We start from the raw sequence: 27,622 nt of genomic DNA, 5'->3' as shown, positions 1-27,622 counted from the left end.
AGGATCTTTTAAAGTGCTGTATCACATTCATCATTCATGATTGGGCATTTCCTGCCTTCTATTTTTAGAAGGGGGCAGAAAGCAAATAAGACAGGCCTACGTCAGGGCTTGTCATTTATATTTAAGGTGCCCCCCTCCCCTCCCTCTCTGTGTAACAAACCACCCAGCTGCTCCATCCATCCCATCCGCACACCACGTGACCCACTTCTCCCATGTCCTTCAGTACTTCATTCAGCATGATGGCTGCGGATGCTGCGGATGCTCTCTGCTGCATCCTGCATCCGCGCCGGCTCTCCCTCCTTCTCCTCACTGTCACCCTCTCCTCCCTGCCGGCACCGACAGCGGCGCTGCTCGGCGTCCGGCCCGAAGACACGCAGAGCGGAGAGCTGTCCGTGCAGGATGGGATACTGAGAGCCACCGAGGGGACCCGCTTCATGCTGAGGGTTTACTACTCCGCATCCCCAGCTACCGAGCATCCCAACAGCCAGAACGGCAGCGGCAGACCCGACGGAGCACCTGCCGCTCCGTGGATCGCCTTCATAGAGGAGCCAGGTGAGGACAGCGGGGATGCCGAGAGGCGGCAGCGCTCCAGAGGAAACCCTTGCGAGGAAGAGAATGCCCGGAGCTCTGACATCGAGCTGCTGGGCTCTTTCAGGTCCACCTCAAGTCACAACTCCGTTTTGGTGGAGCTGCTCGCCAAAGACCTGCGCAGAGACGAGGTGATCAAATACTACTCCATGTGCGCCTTTGATGGAGTAAAATGGGAGCATTTCAGCACCAAAGACTTCTGGCTGGCGGTGGTGGAGAGACCCCCGGAGGCAGATGTTTGGCTCCAGGCGGGGGTCTCGGTGCTACTGTTGGGACTATCTGCGCTCTGCAGCGGGCTGAACATCAGCATGTTGGCCCTGGACCCCGTGGAGCTGCGGGTCCTCCAGAACAGTGGAACTGAGAAGGAACAGAAATACGCACGGAAAATCGAGTCCGTGCGTAAACACGGAAACTACATCCTTTGCACTGTGGTGCTGGGCAACGTGCTTACAAACACATGCTTCGTGGTGTGGATGTGCCAGATTTTAGGAATGACTGCTCTATCAACTGCCTCATGCACTTTGGGGATATTCTTTATTGGAGAGATTTTACCTCACTCCGTGGCGTCCAGGCACAGCCTCGCCATCGCCTCCAAGACGCTCTGCGCCACCCGCCTGCTCATGCTGGTGTTCTTCCCCATCGCCTACCCGGTCTCCAAGATCCTGGACATCATGCTGCACCAGGAGATCAGCAGCTTCTACACCAGGGAGAAGCTGGTGGCCATGCTGCGCGTCACAGACCCCTACCACGACTTGGTCAAAGAGGAGCTCAACATTATCCAGGGCGCGCTGGAGCTGAGGACCAAGACCGTAGAGGACGTGCTGACCCCGCTGTCAGACTGCTACATGCTGTCATCGGATGCCGTGCTGGACTTCTGCACCATGTCAGACGTGATGCAGAGCGGTTTCACACGCATCCCGGTGTACGAGAACGATAGGTCCAACATAGTGGACATCCTGTTTGTAAAAGACTTGGCCTTCGTGGATCCCGATGACTGCACTCCTCTGAAAACAATCACTCAGTTTTACAAGCATCCCATGCACTGCGTCTTCAGTGACACCAAGCTGGATGTGATGCTGGAGGAATTCAAGAGAGGTAACTGCACATCTCCCTGTGCGTCCACTGTTTTTGCATGTCCTGAAATTATATATATGACGAAGAAGTCCCTGTTCAATCTGTGAGGCACCATATGTTATGAACAATCTCACGTAACCTCCTTCCACATAGAAGCTAAATGTGCTTTGAAGTGACTGTGCACTTAAAAACTACATTTTCAGAGAAGAAGTCAGTGTTCACATCAACCCAGTGGCTCAGTGGGCCTGCCAGTAAAGTCCTTTGATCCCAAGAGCAGTGAGAGCCATATGTGGAATCTGATACTGTGTCACACAGTGAGTTTGGTTCAACCAGAGGTGAGAGGCTGCCAAGGATCAGAACGGGGGTTATCTTAAGAATTTATGCGATGAGAGAGATTTAAGTCATTTTCCCATGACAGCAACTTCACCTACCACCAATGCCTGGCTTTACATGTTTAGTATTTATCATCTCCAAACTTTAGTGTCATATCAAAAAGGAGTTTTGCAGGATTTTTCTTCACTCCAGTGGCAGCAGATGCAATCAGTCCAACCACTCTGTCTCTCTCTGATGCACACACCTCTTGCCTGATAACCATCTTTGCTGATAAGTAAATTGACAGTATTACAGCACTCCATCGCTCACAAACATGCAGTGATAGCATCTGTTCACTCTCGAGCAAAAGTGTCTCCTCTCCCTGGGGGAGCCCATTCAGTGGTGATGATAACATTTAATATGATTCAGAATCAATGTTCTGTAGCAAACAGTTCAGGCTGCTCTGGTGAAAAAAGAGACATATGAGAGGCTACTGGCACAGCTGTTACGTAAAGATTTCATTGACTTTGGTTCATGTTGTAGGGATTAAGATGTAAAGCTGTTTCATTGACAAAGAGAGCTCAGTAGACGTCAGTTGGAGGCAGCTGCTGACTTCAGCAAGGTCATGAATTAAATTTGCCACTTACAGGGCAGAAGGTTTTGTTTCATCTTGTGCAGAATTATGACAGATAGCTTTAGTGAGGCACAACTGATCCATGCACTGACCTCTGACCTGTGATTTCCACAGTGTTCCTGTATTGTGTGTTGTTTGTAAATAAGGTGGAAAGGTGAAGTCAAGGCTTCACCTTTACATTGTTTGTGTGCGCTTAATTGCCAGCCCACGGTGACTTTGAAGTTCCTTCCTCTCTGTGGGTCGTCGCCATCTAAGCCTGCAGAGCGACCATGAAAAATTCAGTTCCAACCTTTCCCTTCCCCTCTCGCCTCCTTCCTCCTTTGCTCTCATGAACTAAGGGCTCCTGCTGTTCAGGAAGCCTGGCTGGAAGCTGTGATGATGTCTCACTGAGACGGGTGATGGGCCGAGGGTTAGAGAAGAGAATGAACATGTCATCTTAAAATGGAAGGGAGCGCTGCAAACTGTAGAAATACTACCCGGAAAACGCAGCCCAGATGGCTAATTTTTTGACAGTTAGTATTATGTATATATATCTTTAGCACATTAAGTTAGAAATAAATGGATATTTCAGCTCCAGCTTTGATTTGAATATGTTTACATCAGGGTCAATCCATGTCAGATGAGACAGAATTCAGTAAATATGTTGCTTCCCGAGTTTTACAGAAAATTATTTTCTGTAATATATTTTAGCTTAATTATGAGAATATCAACTGTTTCCAAAAAACATGTTATTAGGCCACATCAGTTGTTCAGCATCTTTTGAAACATATCTCCTGGATTCATTAAATTTGGTCTGAACATAGACAAAATAGTTTCCAGTGGTTCCAAATGATTAAATAGCTCCAGTAGAGGCCAACTTTTAAATTACTGGCCCTTGAAAATAGAAAAAAGCGCAAAAATTTCCAAATGAGGGTCCCAGAAAGTTCCTGTAATTGCATACAAATATGGATGCATTCATGATTCCTACTAAAAATACATTCATTGGTTAACATTTGACCAACTTTTGAGGCCTTAAATATTAGTAGAATATGATGTGTGGCACGTATAAGTCAATGCCAGTTTTTTTTGCTATTTTGAAATGCCGAAACGGTGACTATTTCGCACAAAAACTGGCGTGCATAGAGGTCCATATATTGTCATTACATGTGCAAACTTTCAAGTTGCTTCCATGTTATCCTCGTGTTAAGATCTACAGTTGAGAAAGTCAACAGTTTGGTATATTTTTTAATAAGCATGTTCACAAAGCAAATCTTGAACATGTCAAATGAGCTGTTCAACTTGAGAGTGACCAGAAGATCAATTGCATGGTGAAGAAAACCCACTTTATGACTGCACAGCATGTCGAGAATGCACAGATCACACTAAAAACGATCACTAGAGTTGTATGAAGAAGGTCTATTGACTGATAAAACAAAAATCAGCCGCGTTCAAAATGAAAGAGGAAAGTGTGGAGAAGAAAAAGGAACAATTTGTGACTCACAGCGCAGCATCTCATCTGTGAAACATGGTGATGCTTCTGTTACATCTCGGACAAGCGTGGCTGCCAGGAGAACTGTCGCACTGTCGTTTATTGATGGTTTCACTGCTGACACAAGCAAAATGATGAATACAGAGATACACAGGAGAATTCTGTGTGTGGACATGCATCAATAATTCATCATTCAGCAGGACAATGATTCCAAATACACAATCAAAGCAACCAAAGTGCTCCTCAGGGTGAAGAGGTAGATCATCCTCGAATGACTAAATGTCACCTGATCTCAGTCTGATTGAGCTGCACTCTACTTTCAGAGCAGCTTAACTATGTATCTCATACACGGTTACTTCTATATTAAGCTGAGACTTGGCACTTTAATTAAACTGAATGTGTTGAAGCGTGGGGCCTGAAGCACAAAAACTGTGGAACCATACAAATATGTACTTTCTGGTCTGTTGCACAAACATCAGTTTACATGGTATATATACTCTTCATGCATTTAGGCTTTCATTGCATGAAACTTTTATGAGAAACATAAAAAATGCTGTGGGGTTTGACAAGAAAGGAATTTTCTCGAGTAAAAAAATTGCAATACCCCACTACAGTAACACTGGATTACATTAAAATGCTACATTCTAAATTAGACTTGAATAAAAGTAAAAGAAGTATCAGCAACAAAATGTACTTAAGTTATCCACAAAAGCCCTGACTGCATTATTATGTTATTGGATCACAATTATTAATGCCTCAATATGTAATAGAGCTTTGATTGTGGTCTTGGTGGTCCTCTTTTAATTGCATCATACTGCTGGATAGCTAATTTGATATCAATAAACTTAATATTATATGAAGTGATCAAATGTTTTGCATGGAAAATCCTCATCTAAACACTAACTATGAAAGTAATAGATTAGAAAATACAATATTTTTTCTCTGTATTGTTGTGTAAGTACCTCAGACTTTTAGTTACTGCATACACTTTTACTGAGTAACCACTAAACAATACAATCCTATATCTCAGCATAAAACAAGTCATGGAATGTAGCCACAGTTTAAATTTAAGCTGTTGTATGTACATATATATGTAAAACAGGGTGAAAAATAATTGCCTTAAAAAAATAAAATACAACTGAAATTTTATAGAATTTTACATTTTTTTCTGTATTTTTTAAATAAACAAAATTATCAATGCCATTACAAAAACAAATATTAACAACCTGCAACTGTTAAACCATAAAATTTAGATTTTTTGAATTATTAATTACATAAAATTAAAGAAAAAATATATTTTTACTTTAAAAAGTCTGTCAAAATGCATTCACAAATTTATCATGATTTGTCAAATATTTATGTTTTACTTAATAGATAAATTCAGGTCTGTTAAATTCAAGTTTAATTATAGTTTATTTAATTTACTGTAAATGCAGAATTAAATTAATTAGTTCATTAAGTTCAATTCATAGAAAAGTAAGCATTTATTCTGTAATTTACCCATACTTTGTTTGATGAATGAGAGCGATATTGTCAAAACTGGAAACTTTCCAACAAAAATGTTGAATTGACGTGTTTTCATCAATGCATAATATCTACAAGTTTTGTCCATCTGTGAATTGATAAGTTTTTATCATTATATATAAAGTTTATCATTATATTCACCATATATCATAATACTATATATAGATATATGTAATTTCATTGTTTGTTTTCACACGTAAAAACACTTCATTAATTAAAACAGACACGATCTTATGTAAAAGTAATGCAAGAAAATGTATTTTAAGCACAAAAAACTACAGTATTTCTATGAAATGGTTATTTTCTGTTACTTAACAGGATATTTTGATGCTCTGTCTGCTAGAAAAAAATGTTTGCAAAAAATACAGACAGAAAAATATGTACAATCAGATGCGCAATCTAAAACAACACATGGATTTCAAATATAGACATCAGTAGCGTGGGAAACTGGTAGAACAGAAACATTCACAAAAGGGACATCCATGGAGGACCCAGTTTTGCCTCAGGCGTGTGTGTGTCTGCGTGTCTGGTTAAGTGTGTGTCGTTCTGCAAGAGCATTATGTAACATATGAATGATGTAATGTGGTTCCCGGGCAACATCAGCAGCTGAGGGCGAATCCACGTCTGACTCACCTGAGCTCTTCAGACAGGTGGAACGACCTCGCCGTCTCAGCCAAGCTCACACGGCCACAGCTACGTGATTGGAGATGGCTGCCTGTCAGTCAATCAGCGTTTTTTTGTTTTTTTTTTTCCTTTCTTGTCGCAGTGGATTAAAGCATTTGATCCATTTTATCCCCTGGCAGTGATCCCCTAAATCGGCCCATCTCGCATGAGCCACAGATTTTGCTCAAAGGAAGGCTGGAGACTGTTTGTATGTCGAAATCTGTGTTCTAGTGACATCATGAATTTTGGTTAGATAACTTATCCGGTCATTAAATTGTGTCGTGTGTTGACGTAAGCGCAGCAGATGGGGATAATTTTATACTAACAAGGCAAAAATGTACATTGAGTACCTTAGCAGATTTTTAAAATAACTAAAATGTAAAAAAATCTGTTGAAAAGTCTACAATTCGTGGTTCTCCTCTCCTTGTGGTGCTCACTTCTTGTCACATTGGCTTTGTGGACTCACTGCAGAGAGGCTGCTGGCGAGCTCCGTCATTGTATCTGGCAGGCTTGTCGTGTTCGGCTAAACAGTTAGTGAGTGGGAGCTCTGTGTGGGAGCGGTTTGCTTATGGATGTGTAAAAGTGTGTGTGTGTGTGTGTGTGTGTGTGTGTGTGTGTGTGTGTGTGTGTGAGATGTTTTGTGTGTTTACAGAGGTGGCAGCAGCATGGGCAGTTTATTCAGCAGATGCAGGCATCCCCAGACTGATTGCGTAATCGCAGTGTTTACGTAAGGCCCAAGTCTTACCAACTGTCAAAGTGTCTCCAGTCTAATCCCCCCAAATGTCCACTCTCTTCTCGTCTGAGTCATGCATAAAAACACACAAGGGCAATCCTGACTTTAAAATAATATCAAAATTCCTGCTTTTTATGGCCTCTCAGCTCCAGTTGGTTTATTAATGCTGATTTTCATCTTGACTGCACACATCCAGTTGGAGGCTGTTGACTCGAGTTATTTTTATCCGCTGACGTTTTCTCTCATCTCTTTGTATGCACACTTTTTTTGGCTTGAGCTCACATTTTGAAAAACATTTAAACTTACCTCTTTTCCTTTCCCTGCTGACTGCAGGTAAATCCCACCTGGCTGTGGTGCAGAGGGTGAACAGCGAAGGGGAGGGAGACCCCTTCTATGAAGTGATGGGCATCGTCACCCTGGAGGATGTCATAGAGGAGATCATCAAGTCTGAGATCGTGGACGAGACAGACCTGTACAGTACGTATAAGCACAGTCATCATCACGTCCTGAGTTTACAAAATCACTGTTACATTAGCTGTGAATCAATTTTTTCGGTCATTATTTCCAGCTGCCATGCTGAATGGATTTTCTCTCAGCAGCTGACAGAGTCTGTTCAGCTGTGTCCACATCATTACTGGAAAATGCTCCATGAACAGCATCTATTTGCATATCAATAATTAGGGATGTTACAAGCACAATTGGAGTATGAATAGTACATTGTGATTTCATTTCTATACATCTTCTCTCCTGTTTTGCCATGAAACTATTGATTCCAAGTCTCCCTCCCCTGTTGTTCCCAGCTCTTTCCTGATGCATAATTAAATAATGGGAATAAATGACCCGGTCGCACAGATAATCACCATAATCCGCTCATTTTTAATTGCCTGGAAAGGCTCTTAACAGAGAGTCATTCAAATGTCGAACTCCCTTAGTTCCAGATCTAATCTTGTCTGTACTATCTTTCACTGGCTGAGTTTTACTATTTCCCTGCCACAATTAGACTAAAATGTTCTAGTGAATGTTTCCACAAACACTGCTGCTCCCAGAAGCCATGGACATAAAATTTTGAAGTGTGCTGCAGTTTTAATTGCATGCAGAGTGTCTGAAAGAGTCTTTGTCACCGGTGCACTTGTGTTTGTGTGCGTGTCTGAGTGTGTGTGCATAATTATGCGTGTGAATAAATATAGCACAGGGGAGCTAATCTCTCCAGACTTTGCTCTTCAGGCCTTTATAGCACCAGCTGTTCCCACTGCCGTTCTGATGTATTTAATGGAATATAGTATAGTTAATACTCCTCGCATCTGCAGAAGATAAGTCGATTTTATCAATCAGAGGTCTGTTGACAGCACAGAATAAGCTCAGGCTATATGCAGCTGTACTTTAATAAACTAAGTATGTTGCATATACAGCAGCTGCACCAGCTAATTAGGTCAGTGGCACATCAAAATAGTTACTAATTCTCCAACAAAACTGCTGCACTCATGTAGCACATCTAGTGGGGCAAATCTAATCAGTAAGAGTGTCATATTTCCCTTCTCAGCTTGGATCAGAGCATGTGCGATCTGTTAAATCTGCATTGTACACTATGCACTTTGTATGATTTGCAGCCTGTGTTTGTTCATAGCTGATAACCGGACCAAAAGGCGAGTGTCCAACCACGAACGGAAACAGCAGGACTTCTCCATCTTCAAATTGGCAGAAAATGAGCTGAAGGTGAAGATCTCGCCCCAGCTGCTGCTCGCAACACACCGCTTCTTGGCAACAGGTAGCACTGGGGGCGTTTACACGTGTCTGCATGCAGAGCAGTTTAGGTTCGCTCGGTGGATTCTTGGATAGATTGAGGATAAGGACGTGTGATGAGGAACTCGGTGTTCTTTCTTTGACTCTCTTTTACATTGCTTTCTTGCGTGTGTGTGTGTGTGTGTGTGTGTGTGCTTGTACATGTGTCTACACCAATCCATCTCGCAGAGGTGGAGCCTTTTAGGTCGTGTCACCTGTCAGAAAAAATTTTGCTGCGTCTCATCAAGCATCCCAGCGTTGTGCAGGAACTCAAATTCAACCCCAAGAGCAAACACGCTCCTCAACACTACCTCTTCCAGAGAAACAAACCTGTTGACTACTTCATCCTGATCCTGCAGGTAAACTTACAAAAAGCCTGTTAAAGATGCATTGTGACAACTCCTTACGTGTGGGAGGCTCCATTAGATCTCCAAACAACTGTTCACATGTATAATCAATGCAACTGGCTGTGTTAACGTTGCAGGGACGGGTGGAGGTAGAGATAGGAAAGGAGGCTCTTCGGTTCGAAAATGGAGCGTTTTCCTATTATGGGATGCCAGCGCTCATTCCACCCCTGCCTTTTGGTAAGTTAGCGCATGCAAAAAGCAATACACATGAATAATTCTAGAGGAATCAGTGAGGTTTAGGGTGATGATGATGACAGTGCAGCAAAAATGATGCAATGCAACAGGGGTGGAAGCATTTTTCCTGTCCAAATGCCACCCAGTGTCTGTATATAGCGTCCGCTTCCAAGAGTAGCAACAGCAGCAGTGGCGGCGGCCGTGGGAAGTAAGTAATTAAAAGACGTGATTTGAAAGAATTTCCCAGTGGAAGGACATGACCTGCACAGGATTATATGAAATCCAGCTAAGACTGCAGAGCAAGCAGAAAGCCTGTCTTTCTCTCTTTCTCTCATTTCTTGTGGTGGTTTCTGTGCACATTTTTGTACGTGAGACGTTCAGGATGAGCTTAAAGCTATTCCGGAGACCCCATTAAAAATGTGAAAATCCCTTCTTAGGACGTTGCAGAATTAAGAGTTTTCTTATAAGCAGCTGCGAAAGTATCACATCTCAAAAGAGCAGATTTTTTTTTACTGTTTTTCTGAGTCATCACTCTCCTGTAGATCTGATAGGGATAGCATTTATTGTCATTCAACGAGGCAGCTCAGAACAATGCAAATGTAGGTGAATGGAAATTACCTGCATAAATGTCCATCGTCTTTTAAAAGTAACTGAAGATCTATGGTTGCGGTTGAAATTCCTGCATTTTCACTGCTTTCTTACAGAGCATGTTATTATTATTAATATATAATATATCTTATATATATTCGTATATTGTTCTCCTATCAGTCATTCCATCTCAAATCATCAGATTTTTTAGAACAATTTATGCTCAACCATACCTGATTTGCTCTCTCTTTAAAAAAAAAAAAATGCCTGGTGACCCACTTTTAACACATTTTTTCACACATTGAAATATGAGGCTGTTTAAATAACAGTCATGAATTATTAAAAATAAAAACCTGATATTTTCACAGTTACTTTTTCATCATGCCATTGATTCAGAATCTGCAGTACTGGACAAACAGTTTCTGATTATGGGTGAGCTGAAATAAAAAATCAAGCCGTCATGAAAAATCCCATCTTTAAACACACATTTTAAAAAAAAAAGGTAACGTAGAAGTCTAGTGATTTTTTCTGAACCATATGTAGGCGCATGTTACAGTAACATAAAACATTTAGAAGACTTTTTAAAATGAAATACTCGACCACAAGAAGTTATTTTTAACTGATTGAGTGGGTATGAAAAGTTGTACCACATAAACAAATATAATGCTAGGAAGCCTCGTCCAAGTAGAACACACTGCTGGAGTTTTACGTGGTTCTCTAAATATAACTAAGAAAATATCTGTTTTAAATTAGGGCCTGTTTGTAGGCTGGAAAAATTGAGTAAACTGTTATCTATTGTACTTACTTCATATATTTATTGAAAGAGATGCTTGAATATAAAGTCTTAAGCTGTATGCTATAAATATACTTGTCCCTTACTGCATTGGTCTTGAAGATCAGGTTTTTCCTCAGTGGATTCCCATACCCAAAGTGTTAAATTTGACAAAGTTATGTCAATAAAATGTAAAAAGTGCATCTGTCAAGGAACTCTTTGTGCCAAAATGTGATTATTCTTTTCCAGATATTAGTGACAGCTTAATTTGCCACAGGTGGCCATCACTTTATATACTCTTAACTATCCAACAACACATATCCAAGTGGTTTAAATGGTTTTTGTAAACATGCTCATGCTCATTTTAACTAAACTAAAAAACACTTTCCAACACTGCATATAGTCGAGTAAAGAGTATCGTTAGCTACAACGCAACGGCTCAAAATGAAACTTGCTATACTTCAGATGAGTTTTGATATTTGTTAAATTCTGATTTAGTTGTAATGAACTCAGAAATACAATACAAGACTGTTTTCCATAATTTCTGATAATGAGCAGGTCGGGGAATTTAGAATACAGAGACACATTTTGATTTGGCTGCAGAAACATTTTCTGAAAATAGTGCTTGACCCAATGGAAAAGATGTATTTAAAAATATGCAATTAAAAGTATACCTTCTTCTGTTGTGTTCAGGTCAGAGGTTCAGCTCTCGAGGCAGCGGTCTGAACCAGTCGGATTCATTACTGAGTGGAGGCAGCGTGGGGCAGCTCGCTGCAGGAGGAGGCGTCTATTTACCAGACTACTCAGTCCGGCAGCTCACAGACCTGCAGATCATCAAGGTTACAAACATAAATGCCTACTCACACACAACCCAGAAACACTGTTATTATAAACTCAATTAAATCTCTAATTTCCTGTGCACTGAAGGGAAAAATTGGTACCGAGAAACTGCTCTTTTAAGATCCTTCCATTTAATCTTCAGAATTTTCCCAAAATGCACTCTCTTCCTCTGCTGCAGCATTTGCCTTTGATATGTCCTAATCCCTGATTCTGACTGAACACAGACATCCTGTCTCTCACTCTCCCTCCATACGCCCTCTTTCCTTTAATCACCAGGGATAATTGAGCTCCATTTCAACCATGAATATTTGGCCTTAAATGATGAATGCGCCCTCTTTCTTCACCTCTCCTCCCCTTTCACCCAGTACAATCCGTGTTTCCGCCTGCCCTCGTGCACTGAGGTTAGATATAAAGGGCAACCATTCATGCATACTCATGATATTATTTGCTTTGTTGGTGCCCACAGATCACTCGGAACCACTACCAGAACGCCATGACGGCCACCAGGATGGACAGCTCCCCTCAGACGCCGGACCCCGTGGATGCCGACGCTAAAGGGAGGCCTCCGGTCCCAGAGGCTCGCTCACACAGCATCGCCCTCCCCCTCACCCACACCCACACCCGTCTGGGGCTGGCACGCCTCGCACACCTCCACCCCCACGGTGGCCTTCGCAACACCTCCCAGCTCAACGAGAGGAACCGTATCGTTCGTAAGTAGCACGCATGCTTTTGTAACTATATGGCAGCTCAAGCAAATTGTGTTTATGTTACTGTGATGAGCTGGTGGTGGGGCTGAAATCTTTAGTCAGTAATTAATTAAATAGTTCACTGGAAGTCGAATCAAAGTGATTTTTCACACACACGACAAATATTGACTCCAGTCCAGCTAAAATGTAACTCTTTGTCTCCTTTCTCTGTTTGAAATCCTTCTGCAACACCAGTCAGTCAGTTTTGGACTTCTGATGGAACAAAAGGAACAAATTGAGGATATCACCTTGGATACTTTAGAGGAATAATATCCTATTTGCTCCCATTTTTCAGACTAATTCTGACTATATCTATTAATTTGGTACAAAAATTGAGGTTTAGGAGGTTAGTTTGATGAGGGTAGATCCCAAAAAAGGCAGCAAACTTTTTTTATTTTCTCTGTGTGGATTTTATTGTGGAGTATTTGAATCCAAAGGCTGAAATGTTGATGATGAACATGTTCTTTTGACACAAAGATAATATTCTGAAGGAAATGCTGAAAACTCAGTTTTTTGGAGTCTATTTCAATCAGTCCCAAAAGCTGATGCAAAATATCAGCTATTGACAGCTATAATCCAGATGAAAATGAGTGACATATTAAAGGAAAAACCTGGATGGCACATGCTGGCTCAATACTTAATGAGATAATTTATGTTGTTTTTACCTTTGATTTGTCCCGCATGTGTCAGGCAGTTAGCATTGTCCTTCAAAAGTTTGCAATTCCTTTCTCTCGCTTATCCCCACCAGATGTCAACATGTGGCATGAAAATCTTTTACGACCTGACATCAGTCTCTTCATTCCGTTCCCTCTCCGATGCATCACTTTAATAGCTTCATGCTCAACTTCCTCCATAAACCCTGTGCTCAGGCATGAGCATTGTTAAGGGCACTGCAAGCGGCTCAGTATCAATTAGGCAATTTATTAGACTCATAGAGACTTCATTTAAAGAGGAAGAGGAGCTTCAAAGGCTCTGACACAAAGATTGGAGGGAAAGGGCCAAAAACCTGACTGGAGCAACACATGATTCATGGAATTATTTGACACGAACACAGTGACCTGATGACTGTTTGGTTCATTCCTGTAAAAAGCCATAAAGACTCCCTGCAACAACAGAATTAATGCACACACAGCTGCACTCTTGCACAATGTACACTGCACTTCAGTCAAAGATCTCACAGAGGGATTTACTTTGCACAAGTATCTCAACTGCAAGCAACACAGAAATCCAACGACCCTGACTCACTCAGGTATAGTTTTCAGCAGTTTACTTCTAAATATGCTCCTAAGCGCATCTAAGGCTATCAGGACCAAAATCTTCCACCTGAAAGACCATATCGAAGAAATGGAGCTGTATATGAAAGAGCTGGTGGATGAGAAGGAGAAGAAGTCCACAGCAGCAATCATGAGATCAGCAAGCTGAAGGATCTTCTGAAGATCAGAGAGATGGGAATGAAAGATCTGCTGAAGGCCAATAGACATAAAACAGATGAGGCCTCAGCGGAGGACCAGAACCCTCCACAGATGATCCAACAAGCTGGAAACATCCATGAGGCTGATGTGAAAACATTGCAAGACAAAAAGAAAGGCTTGAAGAAGAAGAAGAAGAACTCCCAGGAAGAGAAAATCATCCTGAAGAGGGACAAAAAATAACTGATGGGAAACGTTAAAGAACTCCAAAGGCACAACCAGCAACTGGAGATGAAAAGAGAACTGGTGGAAGATGAGTTTATGGGTGTGCAGCAGGAAGACAAAGCTTCCAAACATGAAAAAAAAATAAATGCACAAAGACATTAAGGAAATGCAGGAAGCCATGAAAAAACTCTTGGAGAAAAACAAGAAACTGGAGGAAGAAAAAAGAAAACTAGAGATTGTAGTCGATTAAAAATATTTTAGAAACCCAGGAACAATAAGCAAACGATGTAAAAAAAGAATGGAAAGAAAAATTAAAGTGGCCTTTGTGAGAGCCTCTGTGTAAAGTAATCCATAATATTCTTAGCTGCCTCAGTCAAGCTGCTGCTCGAAACAGTATTTTGTAAGCTGTTGTACGAAAATGTTTTGTTCAGTTCACATTGTCGGTTTTTACAGTTGCCTGCTGTAAACAACCTTCTTTATTTTTGGCTCCAAAACAGCTTCAGATTTTACAGTTTTTAGGGGAAAAATGCATTAATGTTAGAATTTGGCTGTGTTTTTACAGTAATTTACTGCAGTAAATGAAAATGAGAGAAGTAATGAAGACGTTGTTGAATGTTTATTGGGGCTACATATAAGATATTGTCTATCAGGTAGCTATTAGAAGATTAGCTATTCTGTAAAATAATGTACATAATGTTGTCATACTAGTTCATGAGCACGCACATTTATTGTGTGGCATAACTTGGAACAAACAGCAATTATAATGGCTTTCTATTATATGTATGACATAAGTAAAGAATGACTTCTATATATACATCAAGCACCCACGGTGAGTCACTCTCAAAACTGGTGCAAATATGGCATGAACCAATCTGCACTGGTCGCGAGGCTTAAAGGATTTCCCACATACCATCTGTCTTGCAGTATGTGACATGGCACCCAGTTTGTTAGTGTGTGTTCGGTTGTGTCAATAATAAAAATCAGCGGACAGATGGTTCCAATGGTGGTCAATAAAGGAGTAGTTATTTACTGTCAGATTTTTATGTTCAATCAGAACACCACAGATTTGACTCATTAAATCTCCTTCACTGGGTGTAGCTCATCTTTAGCTGGAATTCAAACCTCAGACTTTTAATCCTAATTTGGTTACAGTTAACCTTTTGTTGAACCCAAATAAAATACCGCCTCATGTATTGTAAATTGTCTACCTCTCTCTATAGGCAGAGCTGCCAACATGCTGCTGTTCTATGGTGACTTGGATTTAGTTTTTCGGTCTAATTTTCTACTCACAGGCAGTAAATCTGATGGACAGAGGAGCCCAAATGATACTGTGTTCCTTCGCATGGATGAGATTCCCTACATCCACGAGGACCGACCAGAAAGTTATGGAGAGAACGGTGAGTAGTGCTGCGTACATCCTGCATTCAAACCTGTGATTTGTTCATCTGCAAAAGTAGAAAATGGCCAGAAAGTGCGGTTTCGAAACCAAGATGATGCATTGACTGATATCTTACTTAGTCTATGCACTTAAATAAAAAACAAAACAAAACCTCTAAAATATATACATAAAAAATAAGGCTTATTGCACATGCTGCACTTATTTCAGACAGTGGAATTAAACTATATCAAAGGATTGTATTTCACAAATTCTCAAAAACTTCCTCTCCGATCATTGATTAAAAACCTAAATAATCATCAATGTGTGTCGCAGATGTTGTCTAGGAAAATATTCTATACCTGCCTTAAAATAGCTTAGATGTAACTTTACACCATTGTTTTGTCTAAAATATGCAGATCTATTAAGTTGCATCTCTCTCTCTCTACTATAGTTACTATAAATACTGTAAAACTACTTTATTTTATACAGTGGAAAGTTGAAATATTGAAGTAATTGAGCCACACATGTTGAAAAATTATAAAGAAAACCTATCCCTGCATGTTGATAAGATTGTGTGAAAGTAAAAGCCATTTTAAGCTCTTAGCTTAGCATTTATTTATATATTAACCACCTGTTAAGCGTCTATTAATGATCAGCTGATTATACGTTTAGTCGTTTTCAGAAAAACTAAACTCTTACGTATTCAGAGTTACAGACTGATTGCTGCCTATCGTAATGTGAGATTAGTCTGTTGTACAAAAGTCAAAAATAGAGATCTAGATATTATTCCACAACAAATGGTACCATACATTTGCCACCTATGTATGAAACCCATATTCTTGAGATTCATCTGTGCACTGCACTTTCAAGGCACAAATGCTCTGCCATGACACTGACTGCTTATTTCGATCATTGCAGTTCTTGCATATATAAAAATACCATATATATTAATAAGGCAAAAACTCATTTTCACCTGAGGGAATCTTAAAAGAATATGCCTTCTTGTTCAGTCCAATGCACACAGGAGTTTTGCTGCTACAGCTTTACTTGGTGTGGCAAGAACAGTAGCTTGTGAAGCTAGATGTCAGTTATTTTTCATCATATTTCAAATATTTTTCTCACCGAAGTAGGTAAACACACAGTTATCTCGGCAGAAGGCACGCTTGTTGTTCCTTTCTTGTGCTCCCATTCAACTCTCTCTGAGTCACGCTGCTTAATGATGGTGTTTTCTTAAAAGAGAGAACTTGAGACAGAGAATAAAGGGAGTTCTATTATTTTTTGGGCTGTAGTGGCTGCCTTTCATCACCAGCTCCAAAAGTCTTTTAGTCTATAAAAGTGACAGTTTTTCTACAGTGCCACTCACGGTGGAACAGCGGGGAGCGTAATCTACATCTCATTTCCCTTCTTTCTTTTCTCCTAACTTTCCCTTTCAGATGTGCCTACGGTTTCCCAGCCATCCACCTCCCCTCTCATCAGCTCTTTGTCTCTGTCCAGCTCCGAGGAGAACATCGGAAAGAAGCTATTGCGTAAATTAAGTGAGTGGGCAATTTGTCATGAGCACAGATGCCACAGCACACCCACGCGCACTGTCAGATGTGCCCAGCTTTGATGTCAGACACAGCACCAGCGCCAGGTGTATCTTAGCAACAGGTGATGTGTCGCGTCCCTCACAGCAGCCTCCTGCTTCCTGCAGAGCACATTCTCCACATGCAGCTGTCCTCGTTGGCTCAGATGCAATATGACTCATTTAGTTTTATTCAGCTAAAACTGTAGCTGTGCTGTTTTGTAAAGCAGCTGAGGAGAAAAGTGATGCAGCTATATAGTCTCGGGGGGGGGATTCTAACCAGTATGATCTCCTCTGTTTCTAGGTAACAAGAGGAGGAAAAAGTCTCGGGATGGAGAAAAGAGTTTGGAGGAAGGTTCAGAGCAGCCGCCGGTGACGAGCTAGCACAGTGACACTAAGGAAGAGGGATGAAGCACACGTCCTCTTCCTCTTTATCATCCTCACTATTAGCCACCACCGCTCCATCAATCCACCTATTCCCTTTGAGAGATGGAGCCATCCTATCTGCCGTAGCCATTGATGATACTCAGGACCCCGCTGACACACTTGGGCCCTCTCCTGCCTGACTTGCTTGGAAAAATTGGACAAATCTAAACAACAGTATTGGATTTATCCAGCCTTATACTGGACTGTAGGTTTTAGCCACATTTGTTTAGTGCTACCTTTGTCCATGTTACCTTTTTGTGGTTTCCATAACATTTAATCGTCACATTTGAGCCATAATGCGTCACTGAAATCTCTCAAATGGAAGCCAACAAGGTCCTTAGATTATTACATCTGAGCCAGCTTTGACCTTTTACTTGATCAAGCAATTAATTGTTAATATAAGGCAGTTCCCACATACTGAAAATGTTGTTTGCACAGGGAACTGGCCAAATGTTGCCATTATGGTGCCACCTACTGCCGACACGAAGCAGCACACTAGCCATTGAACAAGAAGAAAAAGCCACCAGATAAGAGCACAATTTTTACAAGAGATTAACAAATGATTTTTTTTTTTTAAAGCCATAAATTAACTCTCACCTTGAATGACTGCTTGTTGTATCCACTGACCACTCAGCAACTGCACAGTTTTGAAAATGACAACCCTTAAACGTACCTGATTTTTTATATGGAAGTGTCAGGATTACAAAAAATAATTTAAAAAGAGCAATATAAGTCATCTTAAAGGCATGTTTCCTGCATCTGTTTTCTACGTTCTCTCATTAAAATGTAGCTGCATAGATACAATTTGAGCATTTCTATCCAACCAACACCTTCACCTGTTTGTCTTTTTTCTTGGTGTTATCAGCTTTAACATTAATCTGTTGTTCGATTGTGTTCACCAGAACACTGTTGGTGAATTTCATTAGTGAGTTTTCATGTACAGTTCATCTCTCACAGGGTCAGTCACTAAAGCTGCATACACCAATTTTAAATAAGCTAGGGGTTTTGGGGTTTTGGATCTTAGGGTCTAGGGATCCAAATGGATATTCTTGAAGAAGTAGATGCTACTTTGCATGTTTGTTGATGCTGCTTTTACTGTAGAATTATCCCTGTTGCACCCTGTTTTTACCATATGCATGCTTATATAAAAGGATGCATGAATAGGATATCAGTCTGCAGTACCTTCTCCCCGCTGAGGTGCAGTCTGTGACTTTCTGAAATCCTAAGTAGGTTTTAAATTGAATCTCACACAGGCAGCAGTCTGAGGTTGACGAGAAAATGGCCATAAATGCTGCCCGATTACAGAGAAACACAAAGCAAGGCTGCAGACTACATTAAAGGTAGTTTTAAAGTATTAACAGTTGCTAATAAGGCACAGGAATGCTGCTCACTGAAGGAAAATTTGAAGCCATTGTTCGAGAAATCATCTTGAACTGCAATAATGAAATAATGATTTGATCCTTTTTATAATGCGAGGTAGTCCCTTGTGGACTGTGCTGGTCTGCATTGTGAAATCTTGGCACTGCTGAACAGACAGAAAGAGACAGAGATATGAAAAACGAAAGCAATATGACACACACTGACGTCAAGCCACCACCTCCCTCCAAGCGCACACACGCACACACACACACACACGCACACACACGCACACGCACACACAGGTGATGTTTGTGGACACTCAGTGATTTAATTCATTCTGCCTGGTAAGGCCATGTAAGTACAAAGGATACTGCACTGGTAAGCTATTTACGGCGACCCCCGCCATATACAAAGAACACGCAATAGGAAGCCTTTTCATCTGACGTCTAACTCTGAGTAAGAGGATTTGTGTGAATCACAAACTCTCAGCAGAATGCTTTTAGAGAATTTACATTACTTTATATTTGTGAAGACTGATGTTTGTTTGGGGTAAATAAGCAAAGTTAGATTTTCTAATGTAAACGCAGATGATTATATAAGTAGGTTACCCAAAGATATCAAGAAATAGATCATATGTTCTACACAAGGGATAATTAAATTATTAATAAAGTTACTGAACTACTACTCTTCTCTGCCTTGTTTTGTTTCCAGTTTATATTTTTCCAATTCAAACTGCTATAAAAAGTGAAAACTGCTTTATTTTTTCCTGTGCTCTCTCACTTCACTAGTAAACACTGTTGCATGAATACAAACCCGTATCTATTCCAACATATCTAGCAACAATGCAAACACATTATTTAAAGTTCTTTATTGGAGGAGTGATTTCATCCCATTAAAACAGCCGAAGACAATTTCAGCTTCAATTAAACTGCTAAACAACAATACTGTTTAATTAGCGTCCTGTGTATAATACGGTAAACTGGTTGATCATAGCAGGATTGTGCCATGGAGAGTCTTACATAACAGTGCATAGTGCTATAACCAGTCAACATTCACTAGCAGGTGCCTGACAGAGCCAGAAACATCAAAACATTCAGCTGGCAGCAGAGAACCCTGAGATTACTCTGGAGTCATGACATCTGTTAGGGGAGTTCACGGCCATTTGTGAATGCATTAAAAATGAGGTAATTATTATAACCCCTTTGGGCAGCAGACATGATCATTAAAAAATTCCATAGTTCAAGTTAAAAATACCTTCCTGAGAACACACGTTCACATTATTCTGTAGAAATAAGACTGAATAGTGCTACTTCTTTCATGGTTGGTGACATTAGGTACGATTGTCTCCTAAAAACTAAACTGTGTCAGTGTGGTCGTCTCAATATTATGCCCTTATTAAGTGTTCATACCAGCAACTGTCACTGCTGCCTACACAAAATTGGAAATATGCTATTAACACTTGGAATGGATGAATCATAACAGCTGACATTTTTAGAGAGGAGAGTCATCGCTGCTGAGGTAACTGTGACACAGTCACAGACTTACTAACTCTCTCAAAGGTCCTGGTAATGACACACAAACTAATTACACAAAAACTGAACTACGCACTAGAGGGAGGTGACTAACAAAAAAATAAATGACAAATTATGAACATAATTACTCAATATTCTGGAAAATGTTACGTGTTAGATAAGAGCATGAATATATATATATATATATATATATATATATATATATATATATATATATATATATATATATATATATATATATATATATATATATATACACACACACTACCAGTCAAAGGTTTGGACACACATTCTTATTCAATGCTTTTTATTTATCTGTATTATTTCTACATTGTACATTAATACAGAAGATTAACACTTTTTTGTTTACAACATAATTCCATATGTATTCTTTAATAGTTTTGATGTCTTCAGTATTAATCTGCAATGTACAAAATAATTAAATAAAAACCACTGAATCAGAAGGTGTGTCCAAACCTTTGAGTGGTAGTGTATGTACACCATCTTTGTGCATTCTATGAAAAATTGGTCCACAAAGGTTTTGCCTAGTTTAGCACAAACACTGAAAGGAGGAGGAAAACTGTGAACTGTCTGTGTATTTGTGCAAATGAGAATTTATATTTCTCCAGAAAGTCTTCCGGACGCAAACACGGTCTCTGGGATCATGGTGGCTCAGAACTGGGCAGGAGGATGTGCTGAGAACTGTGGGTATAGTGCAGTCTTCTACTGGACCTTGGTGACGGCTTCGTGGATGGATTCAGCCACGTAGTCGATGTTCTTGGTGGTCAAGCCACACATGTTGATGCGACCACTGGCCATTAAGTAGATGTGCTTCTCCTTCACCATATATTCTACTTGTTTGGCTGCATTAAATAAAGGAGAAACAGATTTTTTTATTCATTGATGTGCTATTTTACATTTTGTAAACGTGTATTTGTAACATGGAGTAGTATCATGATCAAAAGTGAAAATTCTTGAACTGCTTAAGTAGTGCCGCAAAATTTGTACCTTGGCTGAAATTTATAGTACTGGATTAGGATTTTTTTTTTTGTATAACTGCAGCAACTTGCAATGTAAAATCAGTTAGCTTCGATAGGGATGTGTGATTGATGGTTTCACTGATTTGTATATGTATGTCTAGGGGAAGCATTTTCTATCTGTAAATGACTTTTGTACTTACGGTTGAGGCCTGTGAAGCTGAACATGCCAATCTGGTCTGTGATGTGCTCCCAGGTCCCCGGTGTCCCCAGAGATTGCAGCTTTGCTTTCAGCTGAGCCCTCATCAGCAGGACCCTGTCAGCCATCGTCTTCACATTGTCCTTCCTAGAGTCAAAGAAACAAAAAGGAGTAAATTTCTATCAGATAAATGTTTTTTATGATCATGATGCCTTGTGCAGTATCAAGCATTTATATGAGGACGTTTTGTGCTGACCATTCAGTAAAGAGCTCAGGTGTGTTAAGAGTGATGGCAACGATGCGAGCTCCCTGAGACGGCGGGTTGGACCAGGTGGTTCTGACGATCTTCTCCATCTGGGAGAGAATTCTCTTCAGGTTGTCTGGATCACGGGCCACAACTGTCAGGTTGCCCACACGCTCGTCTGATGGGACAAACGCGTAACATATAAATACTGCAGCTATTCACCGGTAGGTGACGACATTATTATAGCTACATGTACTGCTGCTGTCTTTTAAATGAGGTTAGTGTGTGTTAATGCTCTGATAAACAGCTCCTCCTGTGGAGAATCTGCAACTTGCTGGATGTCAATATTGAGTCACAACATTAAATCATAACTAGCTCAGCTTTTTTTTCCCCTTTCATAATAACTGAGTTTTTGTTATATGCCATGACGATGATAATAAGCCAGGTGAACATTAAGATTATTCCTTTTGAACATTTTAATCTCTTCATGAGCCTTAGTCTGATACAGTTTGTGGTTTTAAGGTCACTCACTGTAGAGGCCAAAGTTCTTGGAGAACGACTGGGCACAGAACATTTCAAAGCCCAAGGAGACAAAGTAGCGGACAGCCCAGGCATCTTTTTCCAAACTACCTGAGGCGAATCCCTGATAGGCGGAGTCAAAAAACACAAACAGCTTCCTCCTCTGGAAAAGAACAAGATAAAGATCAAACAATCATCCTATTGTGATACACACTGCGTATGCATAACCATGTCCCTTTTGACACCTCTGCTAGCAGTGACAGATCTGACAGCGGTACAGACAATATGTGCATGTGTTGTGCATAAACAGTATATTACCATCATAACTTCAGCAATTTGCTTCCATTGCTCCTGGGTGGGATCTGTGCCAGTTGGATTATGGGCACAAGCATGCAGGACAAAGATTGAGCGTTCTGGACAACTCTGTGGGAAACAGAAAGAAGATGTAGCATCAACATCTGAAAATAACTGATGACAAAAATTAAGTAGCACCAGAATCTAAATCACAGTCCGCTTACTTCCAAGTCACCAAGGAAACCAGTTAAATCGAGGCCTCTCTTTTCTCCGTCCCAGTACTTGTATGGACGGACATCCTCAAAGCCAGCGTTGCTGAATACAGCATTGTGATTCTCTGAAACAAACAGTAACAAAAACTCATTGTTCCAGAGTTTCCTTTAGACACAAGTGTGAATATTGTTGTAAAAACACATCCAAACTGATAAAAAAAAAAGATCACGGATAAAGTGTGACAGTTTATTGACATCCTGAGTCTAAAGTCTACAGTAAGTGTATTAAACTCATTGTGAAGAGTTTAAAGATCAAAGTTCTTGAATGCAGATATTGTCTAGAAGAGGTGTGTTAACTTCTACTCTGTGCTACTCCATAGTTTGTTTGTGTGCATGTGTTTGTGTTGCTATACCCCAGGTAGGTGCAGACACATAAACGGGTGTTTTGGTGTTGTTGTCTCCATTGTAGAATCGCCTAAGAAACTCAGCACCCATCTTCAAAGCACCTGTGCCACCCAGACACTGGACAGCTCCCACCTGACAGAAACACACAGTCAGTTTGAAAGGAAATAGAGCAGAAACTGAAACATACCATGACATTTTACTGCACAAACCCTGTTCTCCTGGATGGCGGGGCTGTTGTCTCCCAGCGCAATCTTGGAGGCCGAGGATCTGAACTCAGGCAGGCCCAGGATGGGCAGGTACTCGTGGTTTAGTCTGTCATCATGCACAATGATCTTCTCCACCTTCTTCACCACTGGCAAAACCCAAGGCTGGCCCTCATCTGTCCGATAGGCTGAAAGGAACAATTTAATTCATGAAAAAGAAAGAGTAAAAATAATGTCTATTGTCACAGGACTTTAGATAACATCAAATATGAGATTTTTAGTGAGAATTACATTACTATAGCATCCTCTAAGTGAAGCCTTAAATCTGCACCTTTGTAATCAAAATATGTGATTTTACACAGTACTATCATTAGGCTAGTTCAGTCTTTAGACCATATTATTGTTTGTGTTTAAAGGAGTATTGCACATAAGAACTCCTTTTTAATGTAGCTTAATGTATTTTGACTTTGTTCAGATAACATGAATGTGGCACTGACCCTGGAAAGGTCACCTTGCAACAGACACGTACTTTCACCTGTTGTGTGTTTTAGCCCGCTGACCTCTGTGTCACTAGCTGATAACATGCAAAGTAGGGAGCAGTCTTTTTACCTACTGGACAGACACAATCAACTTGCTCAATATGTCTCTTGCTAAATATTGTCTACAGTCGGAGTTTTTTCTTACTTTTTCATCGACAATCCTTAAAAATTTGATCTGATATGAACAGGATTGCCAATAAGTATGGCAACTGCAAGTCACAAAATCATATAGCAACATGTCATTCCTTCAAAAACCCAAAGATATTTGGGTAATTGTGAAATAAGATCAAGAAAAGTAGCAAATCCTTAAATATGAGAGGGTGTTCATATAGGTTTAGGCTTTTTTCTTGAAAAGCAACTAAATAGATTAATTTATCAGTCCACTTTTTGAATAACCGACTAATTTTTTTCAGCTCAAGACAAGACTTTTAATATACGTGGCACTAGACACTGTGTAGCCTACATTTCCCATCTGCCCAGTAACTTTCAACCATCTGCAGTGCTGATTCTTGCACGGAGAAGGGGATTATGAGGCCTCAACCTGTCGTTCTAATCACAACAGAGCTCTGCAATGATTCTCACACTGTTCTTGTGCAATGCAAGCAATGAGAATTACAGCTTGCAACACGATTAACGTGGAAAACAGATGTACTTAGGACTGAAATGTGCCTTTTGCTTGCTTTAGGAGAGAAGCAGGACCAGGCCATACATATTTAAAGTCCTGCGAGCAGCAGGTTCTTGTGTAACAAGAGGACAGTAATCCAATCGACTCCCTAGTCCACAGAGTGAGAGGTTCAGAATAGCAGCAAGAGGGAGAAAGAGAGGAAACTACAGAGGGCAGATAGGATTCAACTCTTTGTGCCACAGCATTACATAACTCAGATAAATTATCAGCACAGCTGCAATCAGTAGTAGAAGACTGGAGAGCAAACATGGCTAGATAATTGATCAGTTGTATTTCTGTTGTACTTATCCTCACTGTGTCCATATAAGTAGGAAATTAGTGGTATATGAAAACACTTTTTGCTCTGTAGTGTTAGGAACTGCTGTTCTGACAGACAGTTTATGCTGTCAGAGCTGTCAGTATGAATGTTAGCTGCTATCACAACTTCTGTCACTATTTAAATGTCATGACAACACAACATTTTAAAGCTCCTAGCAAAATAAAATATCTGGGTATCACTATAGAAAAAAACACGGGCATGGGCACAGGAGAAATTCCTGAACAGGCCAGAGGTATATGGGCTCCTAAATTAGGTGTAACACAGGCTGCGGCTATACAGAATTTATCTAGCTAGCTTCGCTATTTAGCTCAGTTTAGCTAGCACTAGCTTGCACTGGCTGGTTGCTCCTGGATACCGTTACCATGGCTAACGATGGGAGACAACTTACCTCCAACTCCGAGGTTCACCTTCTTGGGAAACTGGTCGTTGGTGAAGTCTTGAGTCAGCTTGAAGACAGCAACAGGAGCTGCTTGAGGGACCTCAGAAAACACCGACATAGCTGCTGTTTTGTTTCTCCTGCGGCTGCAACAAGCGACGAGCTGTTAACGGAGCAGCGAGCTAACGGGACGGTGGAGGACTTTCACCTTCAACTTGGATTTGGGGACTGCGAAGTGGGCGTGAGTGGCTTCACCAATAGAAAACCAGCTTGTTAGACGTATCAGCCGAGCCAATCTTAACGCAAGGTCAAAGTTAGAGAAAACACAGGCATGGAGGCTCCTGACCAATCAATGCATCTGCTGCATGACTGACAGATCCCACAACAAACGTCCTGGAGGCTGGTTCAGGAGCTGAGTGCAATAAAGGGTGTCACCACAAGATGGAGCCACAACCTTGGTGATCAGGAGCTTCCAAGCAGGCACTGATAGGAGAAGTGGTGATAATAATTTGTTCTGCATATTTTTACAGATAACACATAACAAAGCTAAAAGACTCAGATTGGACAGTCGTGTCATCCACAAAAGTGCAAAGTCTGTTTCAGAATCTGAGGCTACAAAGCCCATTGTAAGATCTCGATTTCAGCCCTATGTAAACATCTATTATGCTTGGGCTCCACACTGTTTGAGTGAGTGCATGTGAGGCTGTGTAGATGAATATGTGCAAGCATCTTCATCTGTTCCGTCCTGAGGGCCTCGGCTGAGCTGTGGTGTAAACACACTGGCTCCTCTGTGCTCTCCCCACAGCTGTCTGCACCAGCTCAAGTGCTTGATAAACGAAGGACACTCCCGCCTGCTCTTCCCAACCAGCAGCAGGGCTCTGTTGGATCGCAGGCCTCAGTGTTGGCTCTTAATGTTGCTGTCTGGTGAATTAGGGGCAGCTGCATACCGAGTTTGTGTAGTTAAGCCCAGTCGTGGTGGAGTACATTAAGAGATTGTCAACTTCTGACAAGGGATGTTTTATGAAGTCATATAGTATGCAACTAATGCAGGGATTTTTCCACTGCATAGAGATTTTAGGCACTCCCCAAAGGAAAATCACCAGCTCAGGATGATAAGAACTGAGAATTTTATTGAGAATATTATATTTCTGGGCAGTTTTGTTTATTGAGTTGACATTTGCATGCAATAGACATTTTTGTTTATTAAAAGATCAGAAATAACAGAAAAATGCATAGACTCTTGTCAAATAAAGTAACAGATTTGATGCTTTTACTGTGCGCAGACATATTGTGCTCACTGTCGTGTGCAGTCACGCCTCAAAGGCCTGTTCTGAGCCAGGAAAAACCCTGTAATGGCTTTCAGGCTTTTGGTGGAATTAACTAGGTATATTTATTCAGTACTGAGGTACTTGGATGTTTTCATGCTGCTTTGCACTTTTACTCTAGTAGGTTTTGAAAGAAAAAAAAGTTGCACAATTTACCCCGCCCTTTTGTTTTTACTGTATTTATCTGACAGCTGCAGTTGCTATAGCTGAAGTTACTCACTACGTTGGAGATAAGATTAGATTTTAGACTCACAACATGCAAGCAGATTATGAAACACACACTAATGCACTGTTATGGTTAAAATGCTGAAAATGGTTTACAGTAGTTGACACTAAGTACAACATGAAAACACTACTTATGTGTTTATAATTCTGTAACACTAATCTGTTTGTGTAATATGAATAATAGGAATGAGTGTATCTTACCATTAATATTCTAAAAGTATTCTATAGATTAGTTTGTGCTTGACAAAGCAAGACATACTATAAAATGACTTATTACCTGTAACTAATGTCTTTATTGTGGTCAATCTTTTATTAAGGCCTTTTTTCTCTGCTAAAGAGGAAATAGGTCTTAGTTAACAAGTGTACGTGAGCAAAATTTGAGGATTCCCAACTAATTTAAAATCAACTGAAGTAGTCCTGTGGGGAGTTTACACAAGTTTAATGTGGAAGTCTGAAGCCACAGATTAATTGAGAAACCCTATATCCAGGAGCTAAGTCATTGAAATGAACAAAATGTGTGTATACAGAGATTCTAAATTTGTAAGTAGGGGCAAGGGAACATGTGTAAGAAGGTAATTTTGTGGAAATCTGACAGAGACATGTGTTTTAAAAACATGCCTGGTGGGGATCTTCTTTAATAGTCAGTGCTTGGTCTTATTTTTTCCATCAGGTAAAGAGGCCAATGCATGGACCAAGTCTGTGTAGTTAAGTCTACTAATAGATCAAATGACCTCATGTGATGTAAAACAACTCATCTATAGTGACAAATACACTGAGAATTGTCATCAAACCTTATCAGCTCATTGTTTTGTGCTTTTTATGGGCCACAAGTAGCCTCGCTTCTATCGTTTGCATTGTTTTCGGCTACAGCAAAAGGTTCTGAATAATCCCAACACAAACTGAAA

At 40.5% G+C, this 27,622-nt stretch overlaps 2 protein-coding genes across 2 annotated transcripts; one reads left to right on the top strand and one right to left on the bottom strand.

The window, feature by feature from the left end:
• The first annotated feature begins 157 nt into the window (after positions 1–157).
• LOC111578282 (metal transporter CNNM1) lies at positions 158–19,347 on the top strand. Its single transcript, XM_023284944.3, has 10 exons — positions 158–1,683; positions 7,330–7,473; positions 8,621–8,761; positions 8,965–9,134; positions 9,260–9,359; positions 11,410–11,555; positions 12,023–12,266; positions 15,229–15,333; positions 16,748–16,849; positions 17,183–19,347. Exons 1-10 carry the CDS (start codon positions 213–215, stop codon positions 17,260–17,262), a joined length of 2,703 nt encoding a protein of 900 aa, XP_023140712.3. The 5' UTR covers positions 158–212; the 3' UTR covers positions 17,263–19,347.
• Positions 19,348–19,516: 169 nt separating this feature from the next.
• On the bottom strand, positions 19,517–25,393 carry got1 (glutamic-oxaloacetic transaminase 1, soluble). Its single transcript, XM_023284936.3, has 9 exons — positions 25,180–25,393; positions 23,255–23,436; positions 23,054–23,177; positions 22,653–22,765; positions 22,453–22,557; positions 22,147–22,297; positions 21,628–21,793; positions 21,376–21,518; positions 19,517–21,058 (listed from the first exon to the last, which is right to left on the bottom strand). Exons 1-9 carry the CDS (start codon positions 25,286–25,288, stop codon positions 20,919–20,921), a joined length of 1,233 nt encoding a protein of 410 aa, XP_023140704.1. The 5' UTR covers positions 25,289–25,393; the 3' UTR covers positions 19,517–20,918.
• Between the last annotated feature and the right edge of the window lie 2,229 nt (positions 25,394–27,622).

The sequence above is a fragment of the Amphiprion ocellaris genome, chromosome 16 (genome assembly GCF_022539595.1).
Source record: "Amphiprion ocellaris isolate individual 3 ecotype Okinawa chromosome 16, ASM2253959v1, whole genome shotgun sequence".
NCBI classification, from domain to species: Eukaryota; Metazoa; Chordata; class Actinopteri; family Pomacentridae; genus Amphiprion; species Amphiprion ocellaris.
This window is presented reverse-complemented; position numbering and strand designations above follow the sequence as displayed.